Source organism: Cupressus sempervirens, chromosome 7 (assembly GCF_028749045.1).
Source record: "Cupressus sempervirens isolate cs-2001-9-10 chromosome 7, ASM2874904v1, whole genome shotgun sequence".
NCBI classification, from domain to species: Eukaryota; Viridiplantae; Streptophyta; class Pinopsida; order Cupressales; family Cupressaceae; genus Cupressus; species Cupressus sempervirens.
Window position 1 is genome coordinate 528,671,418 of NC_143124.1, and position 15,444 is coordinate 528,686,861.

General features: G+C 35.8%; 1 protein-coding gene across 2 annotated transcripts in view; it reads right to left on the bottom strand.

The window, feature by feature from the left end:
* Positions 1–2,842: 2,842 nt before the first annotated feature.
* The window catches only part of LOC149547846 (ferrochelatase-2, chloroplastic-like), a 77,325-nt gene continuing 64,723 nt past the window's right edge, over positions 2,843–15,444 (bottom strand). For both annotated transcript variants that reach the window (XM_089791889.1, XM_089791888.1), the window contains exons 10-11: positions 3,566–3,666; positions 2,843–3,410 (exon numbers count right to left, since the gene is read on the bottom strand). In XM_089791889.1, the coding sequence (XP_089648015.1) occupies positions 3,230–3,410; positions 3,566–3,666 (282 nt within the window). In that variant the 3' untranslated portion in view covers positions 2,843–3,229. The remainder of the gene's footprint in view (positions 3,411–3,565; positions 3,667–15,444) is intronic.

Consider the following 15,444-nt stretch of genomic DNA (forward strand, 5'->3'; position numbering starts at 1 on the left):
TAGTAGTGTTGCTGGCCCATAATTCACACCCATAAAGAACAACTGGCAGCACAAGAAGACCAAACAAGGTTTGAATAGTTTTCCAATCCCACAACTCCGCTTCACGGCACCTATTCTGAAGAGCGTAGAAAGCCTTCCATCCACCTAATGTCCTTTTATACCTGCAGCTAGACCAGCTTAGTTTTTTGTTGAAATCGATGCCAAGGTATTTATATTCCGCAACTTCTTCGAGAACACTTCCATTGTAATAAAATTCATGTTGATGCTGTTTTTTATTATTAGAGAAAATCATAACCTTGGTTTTGCTGATATTGACTTGCATCCCCACCATTCTACAAAAGCGCTCAAGTGAAGATAGATGGTCTTGCAAACCACAAGCAGATTTGGCAATTAAAATGAGGTCGTCCGCATATAGGAGTAGCTTTATAACAAATTCCCCTAGCTGAATGCCTTCACGCTCTTGCGTGTTTAACCACTCTTCCAGTTTGTCAATATATAAACCAAACAAAGTAGGGGATAAAGGGCAGCCCTGTTTGACCCCGATATCGCTCCTAAAACATTCTGAAATGCCATCTGAAGTTCTGATTTTGACTTTCACCTCTTCGTACATTCTATGAGCAGCAGCTCTGAGATGCCTAGGAATCCCCAATTCTTCCATCCTCAACCAAAGCTTGTCTCTCGGAACGGTATCAAAAGCCTTTTTGAAGTCAACAAAGCAACAAAAAACCTCTTCTTTTTTCTCCCACTCTTTTTCAATAATGTGTCTCAGAGTGACACAGTGATCCACTGTCGAGTGCTTTGGCCTAAAACCAGCTTGCCCTTTAGCACGTTTATGATTTTCTTCTGCCCATTTGCTGATCCTAGTTTCTATCATACTGCCAAAAAGTTTAGCAAAGAGGGGATTGATCATTATAGTCCTGTAGTTGGAGGGATTGTTAACATCACCACTCTTAAAAAGTGGTATTGCAAGGCTGATTGTCCAATCTTTCGGAAACCCTTCCTGGCAGATTTTGTTGAAGATTTCAGTGATGTGCGGTGCAAGAGTTTTCATACCCCACTTCAAATATGACAAGGCATGGTTGTTAGTGTTAGTGTGATTATAAATATGACTTTGAGACCTCCATCCAAAAATTATGATAAAATGTAAGCATTTATAATTACTATCTCTCGCCTACGTATAAGACCTCTATTAACGCATTAAATTTTTTGATAGTACTTTCAATCACCTCTACAAACCATCCATGACCTACAATAAGTTATTTGTTCTCTTTCCATTTACCTCTTTACAAAGCCCCTCTTACGGCCTGAACGCTGTCTCCAAACACAATAATTAGGCAATTTACCTCAAAGGTTTTGCCTTTCCATGATAAGGGTTTTAAAATAAATATACGAGCTTATTGTATGTATGTTCACAATCCACAAGACTTATAAGAGGCACTCATTAAGAACAATTCACAACATAATTGGTAGAAATCATTATAACATGGCTTTCTACCATTTTATGATAATTGTGAGATTTCGCGTTGCCAAATTGTGGAATCCCTGAGGCTGTTTTGACTTGTTTCATTATGGCAGAAAAAGTTAAAAATGGTTGCCCAGAGGTTATTTCATTTAAAATGGGAAAGGCTTTTCATACATATGATCTTAAAGAACCCCCGCATTTCTTTAGCATGTTCAAGAACTGAGATTAAAAAGAGAATAATGTTTAGAGTGGATGATTAGAGTCAAGTCATTCTAAAATGTTGTTAGGTCCATGCCAGGTACATGGCGCAATGTATTGAAAATCAAGACTGCATGCTAAGGAACAGTGAGGGAAGATGAAAACTAATAAGGAATTCAAAACCTTGTAAGGAATACAGGAGGAGGACAAGATGAGGATACCAAAAGAGCAAATAAAGGTAAGCCTTAATTTTAAACATAAAGTGACCTTTGCAACAGAACAGAAAACTGGGCTTCACTTATTGAAATTAAGCACGGAACTCTCTACTTCTCAACTAGATCAAGGAATCCAATACAGCTGCTTTACAATTGCATTAAAGGATTTTGATTTCTAATTGTGATGCAGGCCCCAGAATATGTTCATTTAGTTCCCACTGAAACATAGACAAGAATCGTTATTTTGAACTAAATAGTTTTTGATAGTTAAGATCTGACCCTGCATTTTGAAGAGAAATCAAGATTCTGAGGAGCTATGCACTTCTTGGAAAGAAGTGTCTCCAATTAATTACCTAAAACAAGTCGATTCAAAAATGATATTGCATTCTAGGCAAATGATGATTTGAATTTTATTAAGCACATTAAAAAGGATAATTTTCCACCATGCAATACTTCTTTAAGCTTCTATTAAGGCTGTATTTCTTCCCAAGTACATTTCTTATGTTTCATGTATCATATATAAATTATAATTGTATACTAAAACTGGTACACGCATGGTGACGTGAAACATTTCAATGCAATAAAAGAAAATGTAAACCTTGGTTTAGAAGAGGGAGTTGTTCTACCCCCAACCATATCTCCCAAAAGTGCTTGAAACACCATCATCAATCTCTCACTCACATGATGGGTGATGTAAATGGATGTATTTTGTACAAAAGCAAATATATAAAATAGCCAGAAGTGTTACACAATCATATAATACTACATAACTGTTGTGCGTACAGAAAATTTCAAATTTGAACAGATGAAAGTGTCCAAGAGCAATAATGAACCACATTGTTAAATCCCATAAACAAAGCATCAGAAAATCCTATGTTACTTGGGAACACATCTGCTCTTCAAAGTTCAAGAGCCTTGAGTCATAAACAATGATAAAAATGTTGTTTGATTCAGCTTCTACCCAATATAGTTAAAAATCATTTTATTCAATTTGAATTAATATAAGCTCAGAACCAATTATATTACAATGGCAATAAAAGGGAGCATGCAGGCATATCAAATCACCAGCTCTTTTATTGGTAATCAAAAATTTACTCCCTTTCTTTTTTGTTAACTTCAAGAAATTACTGGTGTCCTCTTGCAAAGTCTAGTAGTGGTCACTCTCTCTAGCAAAATTCAATTATGAATGTTATTAAGTACGTTAGACAATATATATCATGGAAACCAAAACTGTGTGCATGCTCCTCCTGATTTTTTGCAATGTCATCAACCAAAACACCCAAAATTTGCCCTAGACCATTTAAAATATGGATTTCCCATTATTTTTGTCTTCTTGCCCCATCTCAAAATTCAATTAAGCCATGGTTCTCACATTTGGAAGTGCTTCGATCACTGCATCTGCCAAGTCTGAAATGAAAGCTGGTTCAGAGCCTAATGCCGGAACCCTCCCCCAATTCTTGATTCCAGATTCAAGTGCCAATTCTTTGTACTCCATATCGATTTCCTCAAGTGTTTCAATATGCTCACTAACAAAACTGGTCTCCAGACATCATCAACTTATTAGCAAAGCATTTCTACAACTAAAAAGTTGCTTCTTTACTTCATGTTATAAATGCTGAAAAATCATGGACATTGTTTCACTAATTCAAAAGAAAATTATAATTATTCAAGGATAGCAAGACTAGATTACCTTATGGGAACTGCGAGGAGACTTTCGACTCCTCTCTGGCCAAGTTCAATGATTGTCTCATCAGTGTATGGCTTCAGCCACTCCACAGGACCAACTCGGCTCTGTCGTTCATTTAATCAATTTTTTTAGAATAAGCCAGTAAAAGTAAATCAGGTCATGTTTAAATATATTAAAAAACATTACAAGACAACAGAAATATTACTAGTGAAGTAATTGCAAACTACCAAATATATGCAATCCCAAAGCAAGCCCCACCAACTCCAAACTCCGCTCTCCATCATGACTTTGCAGTGATAAAACCCAACCACCATTTGGCAATACAGGTAATAACATAGAAACATAAAACAGGATAATGCACAAATAATCACAATTAAATGGCCAAGTGATAAGGGAATGCCAGTTGCAACTGTGTTTTTTCCACTCCTCACTCCCTTATGATTTTGCTACTTGCAGTGATAAAGTCTAGCCATCAGTTGGCAATAAAGGTAACAGTAATACCATAGAAACATAAAATGGAAATACCAAGTTGTCACAATCAAATGGCCCAGTGATCACGGTATGCCAGTTGAACACAAGTATTTTTAAGAGAACGTGAAAACAATGCAACACCCCATATTTTAATAAAAATAAGTCTCATGTTTTAGGGCCTCCGGATTTATTTGTTTTCTACCCATTTTAGATCCATGCAATTGAATTCCATTTACACTTTTAGTTTGCTATGTAAATGCAATGCTAGTATGTTTAATACCACAAAAATTGTATGAAAACACAACAAAGTACTGTTTCGCAATTACTCCCAACTCAATTTTACATCAGTTAAATGCTATGTTGCACTTCTTCCCTGGAAACCCAAAAGTCTGGTCCAAATTCGATTATTGCAAAAGTCTGCCACAGACCTTCAAAGCCTGCCAAAATTCTGTCAGACGACCTGGCACAAATTCGTGCAAGTTTTACAGCGAATTGGAAATCTGTGGCAAGACCCAAGCCAAATTTGGCCAAAACATGGTTTCTTTTTTTTTATACTTTTGTAAAGATTTTTGTTTGGTTTCTATTTTAATCAATTCAACCCTCCAACCCTAAAATAGACAACCAAAAAGGCCAAAATGGTAAAACATTTGTCATTTGTGCATTTGTGAATGAAAATGAGAACTTCTTCACTAAACTTTCTTGTTTGCTTACCATTGCTCAAGAAGTGTTGAAAGATGATTGTTGCAAGCTTATGCCGGTTTGTGAGCTACCCCTATGTAGTTGCAAGTGTTGAGAGCTAAGAGACATTGATGAGAGAAATTTCAATGAAAGAGGTAGGTTTTTGTTAATTTTTTTTGTTTTTGAAATTTTTCTTTGCATTTTTTTTACAAAATAAAATGAGCTCTCTAGTTTTATTTTATTTTTTCATTTTGATTTGTGATTTTGTATGTAGTTGTTAGATTCATAAAATGGCAAGTGTTTCTAGCACAGGGAACTCCTGGCTCAAAACAGACCAGGGCTCTCCAATATGGAAATATGCGGAGACAGTTTAGCAAATGCCAAGTGGAGGAGGTATTGTTTGGGTTTGCAGCGTCATTGAAAAAAGGAATATAGTAGCTCTTATCGTAGAGTAAAAGCACATTTATGCATTATCCTTCAAAGAGGCATAAAGTTCTGTCTAGGCAAGCCAAGAACTGAAGGGCAGCCTCCACCTAAAACCCTTCTTGCAAACCATTTTGTACTAAAATATATGGAACAGCAAAAGCAAGCAGATGAAGCAGCTGAGAATCCAATTGTCCATACTTTGCAAAGGTCTAAAAGTAAAAAAGCATAAAAGACTTTTGGCTCTATGGCCTCCATTTCCACTTCCAATGAACAACCCACAAACGGCTATCCATTCTTGTCTGATCCTCAAGAATCAGTGATAAGATAGCAAAGGGGCCCTTGGAAATGTCATTTCATAATGAGGCTAGACACGTTGCCGAGCAAGACAGCAAGATGCATCAATACAAATGGAATGGAATTTAATGTTGTTTGCTCACTGCATATCAAAAAATAGTGAGATTGATTAATGAGGCTCCAAATGGGTTCAAGGGCTTGGGTTATTAGGTGTGCACCATTTATTGGACAACGAGGTTAAACATGTAGAGGCTTCCTTGAAGCCCATCAAAGATTCATGGATCCAAACATGTGTGTCCATAATACATAGTATTTGATGGATAGAAAGTGCAAGAAATTGCCCTTTAGTCAATGTTATTGCAGTGTTCATGTGAGATGCAATGTTTTTAAGAGCATTGGTTTGTGAAGGGAAGTGAAGGGTAGTCTATTCATTGCAAACATTCTCATCCAAACCTTTGAGCAAGTTGGCCCTCAAAATGTTGTTCAATAATAACAAACAATGTCAAAAATTGTAGGGTTATTGGGTTATTGGTTGAAGAGCACTTCAAACACATTTTTTGAACACATTGTGTTGTCCACCCACTCAACCTAATGCTGCAAAAAAAATTACTTGATCAAAAAAAATGCATGTCCAAGAGATCCAAATGTTCATCAAGAACCACCATATGTCACAAGCCATATTTAGGCAATTCTCAAGATTGGAGCTCTTGAAGCTAAGTTAAATCATTTGAAATTTAAATATATGTGACTTTAGTAAGATTTTTATGTTTTTAATTTTATTTTTTATTTTAATTATTTATTGATTTGATTTTGAAATGGGTTGCTGAGACTCATTTTGCCTCTAACTTTATTGTTTTGAGACACCTTATGAAGGTTAAAGAGGCATTGTCTAAAATAGTAACTAGTGCTGATTCGAGTGTATAAAGGTAATCTAGTAGTACAAGGGCACCTTCCATTAAGGCATACTAGATGACTCTTGGTGGGATAGTGTTGAACACCTCAAGAGATTCATTGAACCTATATTGACTATGATCCAATACACTGACATGGATAGGCCTTACTATTAGAGTGGGGTTGTCGTTGCACCAAAAGACCGGTCTATTAATGCATGATACAACTCAACATATAGTACACAGGAGGCAGTTGAGCCCTTGTCACAAATCCCGAGGGGAGCGCTGAACAAATTTCCAACAATCTCCCCCTCGGCATTACCTGAGGGTCTAAGGATTCGAACCTATGACCAAGCTCTGATACCACTTGTTAGAGTGGGGTTGTTGCACCAAAAGACCGATCTATTAATGCCTGATACAACCACTTAACTTATAGTACACACGAGGCGATTAAGCCCTTGTCACAAATCCCGAGGGGAGCGTTGAACAAATTTCCAACACTTACATGGCTACGGTATATGATGGCATAGACTCCATTATTGAGGATATGCAAAAAATCATAAATGAGAAAGGGAAAGATATCGAAGAAACATTCTTCAAGGAACTACAAAAAATCATGGTATAGAGATGGAACAAAATGACTACCCCTTAGCATCTCTTCACCTTTGCATTGAGCCCTAGGTACTATAGTCGGTCCATAAGGCGAATAGCACTAGAGTAACCCCATATATAGATCTTCAAGTTGGTCATAGATACAAGGCAGCCCTTCGTAGACTCTTTCCTGACCATATACAGCCTATTGTGAGGGCTAATTTCATGAGTTTCACAGCACTGATGATTGTGGTCTTGACACTCTTGAAGACAAGAACAATGTTGATGCACCTACAACTTGTTCCCATCAAATTTCTATCACAAGTAAGTTCCTGACTCTTAAGATTCTAATTTCTAAACTCTCGTTGATGAATATTGAGTTTATATTTAAAAAAATTATTCAAATATCTTTAAATCTCTAATTTCAAAATTGAAAATCTCGATAGGTTGCTAGTTCATCATTATCCAAGATGAATTGGAGCATGTATTCCACACACTCAATAAAATGCAATTTACTACATTCCAAGAACGCAGAAGACTTGGACTATGTGCATTCAGATTTTGATTAAACGAGAGTGTGCAGAGTTGAATGATTCAATTGCCTGCCTTAATACACTTGCTATTGATGATGATGTTCACGAGCTACCTGTCGATGTGAGTTTTGTTCCACTACAACATGCAAAATCAAATACTTGATATTTTGAGGATAAGCACCAAACACTCAATCCTCTCTTGATATAAGGTCATCTCTCATGCTAAGTGTTACATCCCACTTTTTGACCTAATTTGAAATATAGTCATTGAGGTTCACATGAAGTTAGTTGGCAATTTAATTTGTCATAATCTGGCAAAATGGTAAGATAGTTAGTCGTTATGATTTCAAGTGACGATAACATGCTACTTGATCGTTAATCACAAATTCGTGGAATTGAGATGAAGGTTAAATGTTATTTATGATTAAATAAATTATAATTTAATTACGGAGAAATTCCTTGCAGGAAGCATGTCGAAGGGGTGAAAGCATTTCCAAAAAAGAATTAAGCAGGAGCATCACCATCACTGAGCAAATGGGTTGAGGACCTGGCGAATTGAAAAATGATACATCTGCAGGACCCACATGAGTTATTTATTTTAATTAATTTAATTAAAATATAAAATGTATCTCAAAGGATTTAATTTATCTCTAATCATATTATTTTTAATAAATATTTATATACGTTCATTTAAATATAAAATGATTGGGCATCATTATAATTTAAATGTTAAATAAAATGATGTTACATGTACATTATAATAATGTTCGAATTATAATAATAATTATAATTTTTGAATTATAATCTTCCAATCCTATTCTCTTCTTTTTATTATTATTATTCTGGCTTTTAACCAATTAATGTTCAGCATGTTTAATTGAATTTATGTTTTTGAATCTGTATAGACTTCTTGGAATACGATTAGTTTTTAATCTTGAATCGGCAGAAGGCAAGAAGTCATGTCTTCTCATATTTATTTGAAGCCATGAGTGAGGGGATATTATGGGAAGCACCCGACTATTTCTTTTTGGAATCAGTTTTTCTTTATCAATCCCCGACCCTCTTTCTTTTCTATGGTGGTGTGTGAATGGTTTATCAGAATTCTGATAGCTTTTGCATTATTAATGTTAGAAAGCGGATGTATAATGCTTTTTCTCTGCGATATGTCTTTCCTTCCACAAAACGAGGTTTACTGTTATGCCTTCACGTATGTATTGGTTAATGCTGGCAATCATAACATCTCTTGATCAAGACTCCTGGGTGCTAGTTTTGAGGACAGTGAGCATTCTGTGTTTGGCTTGGCATAGATGTGTATGGCCCTCCAAATGCTTCTGCCATCACAAACGAACTATGACCACTCCAAGGTTTTTCTTTTAGTGAATTATAAGTTAATGCTACAGTTTCCAGTACTGTTCACTTGCTCCTCACTATAAGCAATGATAGATATCAATTTTAAATAGTTTTTGGTCTTTACAGAATATCATACGCAAAAAGATAAACATGAACTAGAGATTTTTATAGTTGCACTTAGTCATGTCTTGAAAATTTGAACATAGTTAATATAATTGTTAGAATGTATTTAAATGTAAATGTGAAACTGGGCTAAATAAGAAGAATATGTAAGACTACTGCTGTAACATGATTAATTTTGTATTCTCTCTTATTGTAAGTCGGATGTAATTCATACGGAGTGCAATCCATATACCACCGAATTCCTTTCAGTATTTTCTTTCCATATTATTACACCAGTCGTATATCTTTTGTGCCATTGATACATAGAATCCATAACACCGATGCCTATTTATTTCAGACCGAATTCAAGGGATATCAAATAGATTTAAAAACATGGAATCTGCCAAAATATTATTGATGTTTCTTAGCCATGATAGTGTATCAATCATGCATAAACAATTATCACAGCTCAGATTTATTCACATCCATTTATATCTCATAGAGGTGAAAATGAACTCTACTCCCGCCTTTGAATTATTGTAAGACTTTGGCTTTAATATGTAATGAGGGGTTGTATTGAACCAACATGTCTCTTACAATTTGCACCTCATCCATGTAACTCATCATTTGGTTAACTAACTGTTCTTTTCCTTGGGTGGCAATTATGAAAGGAGTGCCATTACCAACGCTGAAGAGTAAGTATTATCTGTTGTATGTGTGTGTTTAGAATGATGAAATGCTCCCTTCTTCAAGTGTATGCATCGGTGCTCTTCAATTGATGCAATGATAGTTCATGACATTACAATGCTAATTTTTATTGTCCCATGTCTGTTACAAATGAGTGCATCAGTTTTTGTTATTCTCATGTTATCTAGGGCTGTTTAAACGATTTCCAACACTAGGTAAAGTATTGTAATTCTTGATTTGTTTTTCACTGAGTATAATATCTATTTTCAGTCAGTACATAATGATAGGTCAGAGAATGAATCAAATATGTTCCAACTCTTTTCTTTTCTGATTTGGATATCCATCCTTAGCCGGCTAGGCATAATAGTTGAGAACTATATTTTTTTTTTAGATGTTGGTTTCCTGAAGTACATAAGAGATCAATCTTTGAGTATCCTTGAGAATGCTTCATTTATGAATTCATATAGTAGTGTTCAAAAACCTGATTGTGTAAATGAATCAACATCAATGCACATGCTATCACAATTTCAAAATACTATTAACACCGAGGAATTCACCAACAGAAAATCCATGAATTAGTGAAGCGATGGAGTTAATCTACAAGAATGCGGAAGAGAATTCAATTCTGATTAAATTAATTAATTAAACATTCGATTTGAAATCTTTAAAGAACATAATTATGTAATCACAGATTGTGAAATGCTGGATGCATGTATAATTGACAGAACTGGTTGTTCTAAGAATTCCTAACACCTGGGATTCACCTGGCTGTGTAGTTGAGAAAAAGGGTAACGAAGTGAAAGAGAGGAATCTGAATAATATGAATCAGTATCAGATATGACATAACAACGTTTATCATTTTTAATATGAATTAATTAATAGCTCATGCATATTCTTGTTATTGTGATCTCCTACTACCAAGTCGTATGGTGTGTTACATACCATAATGCCCAGTGGATGGCAAGATGATCCCTGCCACTTCCGGGTAGGGAGGGCCTTTCTTGTTAGAGATCGTGTGGGGATATGTTGTGGTCCGAGGTTGGGTGGTTAAGCCCCTGGCAATGTTTCACCTCTCCCCAAGATGTCAGTCGTGCGTCAGACAAAAATAAGCTATGCAGTTAATTGTTTATCAAAAACAGGTATTATCACTTTTATTTATGAGGTAAGATTAAATTGAGTTATTTCATTGTTACCGTTGTTTTACACCTAGATGCAAGAGATAGATTCGTGGATTGTTTTCATTTATATATATATCGAATATAAGTATATTTCTAATCTTGGGTTACTGACATAGTTAAGTAATCGGAAGGAAAGGAATCTGAAGCCCTAATTGATTAAGTGATAGCTAGAACCCTAAATGATACAGCGGTATCAAGAGCCCTAACTAAATCCGTGGTATCGGAAGCCCTAAATAATATAGCGGTATCAGTGGCCCTAACTGAACCAATGGTAAACGATGCCCTAACTGATTCAGTGGTATGTGATGCCCTAATTTTAAATATAGTGGTATTTCATTGTAATCATCATTTGATTTTGAAATAACGGTTTTTAGATGATAGTTGTCATGTTATATTGTTATAGTGGTATTTGTGAACTAACCCGAGTGGTTGCAGAAGCATCCCTAGTTTTGATTTTGATCTCAGTTTCCGAGGTATGTGGTTTGCAATTTCTGTAGTAATTTCATTTGATGGTATTTTAGGTTTTTAGTTAAGAAAATTTTGTCTAATTGATTTTTAACGGTAAATCTTATTCACATGAACATGAATGATATAACTGTCTTCCTATGAAACAAAGTAATAACTGTATTCTTTGAGTTGTTAGATGTTAATTTAGACCCTGGAAAACCGGATGTTACACTAAGCTTGCAAAGTAAGATCATGAAATGCCTTCAGGGTTCTTTCTTAATCGCAGACTTCACTCAGTTTTATGATGTGATATGTTGGTTATCACAAAGAGGCTTAAGGTATTCATTTAATTAATATCAACTCTTTCTCTTATAGATTTGGATTTACAACGTGCAATGAAAATATAGTTTTGATCTTCAAACCTTTCCAGTTCAACCCAAACTTGAATTGGCTAACTTCTACTCCTAACTACAATTGCAAGGAATCACAGATGACTTGGATTCTACTAGATGTAATCTCACCAACAAGTCCACCCACCTAGTGTAAGTTTCTAAGGAACACTCAAATGGTTTTCAAATCAATATCTCCTCTCCAATCCCATCAAATGGATGCAAACTAAAGATTTGAACATCAATTGAAGTCAAGTGCATTCAACCATCGGTGTACCACACAAGGACCTCCTACCATCAATAAGAGGCTAGTGACCCAGATTTGTTCGAGTCAAGCAAATAAACATCCACAATTTTCATTCAACTAAACTACTTCAACATGAAAAGAAATTTACTCCAAGTGAAAGATTGAGGAAACCATGCAATACTAGAAAGAAATATTAAGTAAACTACCATGAAGAACCGACAATGAATTATCAATTACTTTGACAAGCATTCTAGAAACAACTTCATCAAGTCTCTCCCTTAGCTAGCCTTACTCTAATCCCCTAGCTCTCTATTACCTCCAATTCCTAAGCTAATGAATTACAAATGAGAAGGCCTTGGCTTTTGTAGTAGTTCAATTACAATGAAAGGCAGGCCAAGATCAATTCAAGAACAAGAGGTGAGATCTAATCCCATGAACCCTAATTAGGGTTGGTAAATTTACAACCAATTACGTGAAGGCACCAATTCAAGAGCCAACAAGAAAATTACAATGATTTTTCCAACCAACGAGAGAATGGGACACTTGGCATGTTGTGATTAACTGTTTGAAATTAAAATTTTCTAATAGGAGGAGACAAGCAATTGCCACCTCGTCATCCTTATCTTGTGCTTGAAGTCTTGGCTTGTAGAAGGTGTTTGTTAAAATTGCAAATATTTTTTGCTCAATTTTTAGAAGGTATCTCTCAACGTTTAAGATTTCTCTATCCTTTGAAATTTCCTCATGGAATTGACTTGAATCACTTGCATCTTTGTCAAACCGTGAACTTGATCTTTCTTGACTCGTTGAATATATCCTCATGTAATGGGATCTTTTTTGCTTTCCTAAATTTCCTCTTGATTTCAATCTCAATTTGTGGGTTGAAAGCTTGAACATGAATCTTTCCTTCTCACTTGAGTCCTCAAGCTTGAGCTATCTCCTTCTTGTATTCGCTAGAAAGTTTTGAGGCCTTGATCATCACCTTGCCCTCTAGCTTGGAAGAAAAAGTTCTTGGGTGGAAATCCTAATGAAAGAGGATTTCCACAGTTTTTAGCCTCTGGTCAAAGGGTTTCCACGAAGCATGATAAAAATTCATCCCAATTTTAGTCACTCAGCGTCAAAATTCCTTTCTTCTACAACTACCTAATCTATCCATTTGATTCATCTTTCATTTTGCATGAGGAAAGCAAGGCTAATGGGAAAGGGGGAAATTCCAAGTTGGGAGGATTATTATGGTGGGAATACTATTGTCAAAGGATTTCCACTAAACATGACTTAGCGTTCCCTTCAACAATTTCCAACACTTCCCTTGTTATCAATCAATTTCACCTCAACTCATCATTCTTCACCTCTAACACTTGCCTGGAGTAAATTTTGGCACAAAGTAAAAGAGGAGAAAATTTTGGTTTGAGAGGATTAAGGTGGTGGGAATCCTCTAGAGAGAGGATTTCCACCAAACACGATGTATCCTTTTTCCTTCAAATATTTTGAACACTTTATCTTATTGTCATTAAATCTCTTATCAAATGGCATCATTCATCTCCAACTCTTGTTTTGGATTATAAAATAGAGTGGTGGAATTCTTGACGTGGGAGGAATCCATTGGTGGAAATCCTCTGGTCAGAGAATTTCTACTAAATTTACTTGGAACTTCATTTCCTTCCACCCTTCCAAAACTTCATCGTTTCCAATTAATTTCACTCAAACTCAAAATCCCTCACCACTAACACTTGCTTGAAATCCATTTTGGTGCAAAGTGAAATAGGGGAAATTTGGGTTTGCGAGCATTAATAAGGTAGAAATCCTCTAGAAAGAGGATTTCCACCAAACACAATATATCCTTAAAATGTTATTACTAAAACTTGTTCCATTTCAACCTCTCGATAATTTCTTGCTCCATTTTTCCTCTTGATGTTGGATTCATTCCTCAGGCCGGATTTGAGTGCCTTAGAGGGTGGTGGAATTTTGTGCTTGGGAGGATAAATGTGGTGGGAATTCTAAGGAGAGAGGATTTCCAAGGTGGGAATCCTCTAGTCAGAAGATTTCCACAGTGGGAATCCTCTATTCAAAGATTTCCACCATGCATGATTTTGCCACTTAATCTCCCAAAACTTTCCATCTTGCACCCCTTGAGCTATGCATTTTAAGTTTCCATGCCTTGCATGATTTTGGATCAATTTTGAGTTGATGAGGAGAGGAGTGAAAATCCTAAGGAGCGGATTTCCATGGTGGGAATCCTTTGGTCAAAGGATTTCAACCAAACATGACTGCAGTACTTGTCCTTAGGAAAATTACCATTCTTCCTTCTCTTCATCATTGAAACATTGCATCAATTAGTTTGATGCCTTAGTAAGGATCCCTCACAACCAAGTTTGCACCACATCCCTTTGTCCTAAGGAAAAATCTTGAGATTTTAGGGAGAAATGGTAGCTGGTGAAAATCTTGGAGCCACTTTCCAAATTCACTAACAATCCTTCTCCCATCTCCCAAGCATGTAAGCCTTTCTTACTTAGACTAAAACTCTACCCTTCCACTAGAACTTAGGCTACAAAAATAGCTCAAAAGGATTAAAACCCTCGCACAAACTCCAAACAAAAATTACTTCCTAGTAGGCCAAAATTGCTCAAACTTGCCTTCGGACTTGGAGACTTTAAAATATTGTCAACTAAAACCACCTAAGACAATGACTCCTGCTTGTTAAAGCAAAAAGAGGGGGGCCCATTTTCCAACGGGGCAATGGTGTGTAAACCCCACAACACTACTTGGTGATACTAAGGTTGCTTCTAATGCTGACATTGCTAGAACCAATGCCACTGGCACTTTTGTGCTTCTAATTTTGCCACAGCCAGAGGATGATGATATGTTTGATGCCTTCTGATCATATTTGACTAGTAATGCCTGATTGTTAATGTTGACATTATTATTTTTTGAGCCGAAACATTGGTATGGTATATTTTGGCATTTTGCTATATCATTTGGACTATAACATTAATATATGGTGGTGAACTTTGCTATGTTTCTTTACTATTAGCATAGTGGTGTATGAATTTTTTTGTTGTTGCATATATATATGTCATTTTGACTAAAATAATAATATATATGGTGATGAATTTTGGAATGGGGAGATATATATATGGTGGTGAATTTTGGAATGGGGACATGGTGTGAAAACCCCACAACACTACCTAGTGATAGTGAAGCTGCTCCTAATGCTGACATTGCTAGTACCGATCCTAGTCGCATTTTTGTGCTTCAAAGTTCTAACTTTACCACAGCTGGAGGATGATGATATGTTTGATGCCTTTTGATGAAATTTGATTAGTAATGCCTGATTGTTAATGTTGACATTGTTTTTTGAACTAAAACATTGATATGGTGTATTTTGGCATTTTGCTATGTCATTTGGACTAAAACATTAACATATGGTGGTGAATTTTGCTATGTTTCTGTACTATTAGCATAGTGGTGTATGAACAAACTTGTTGTTGCATATATGTGTGTGTGTGTGTGTGTGTGTGTCATTTTGACTAAAACAGTAATATATATGGTGGTGAATTTTGCTATGTTTCTTTACCATTAGTGTAGTGATGTATGAACTTATT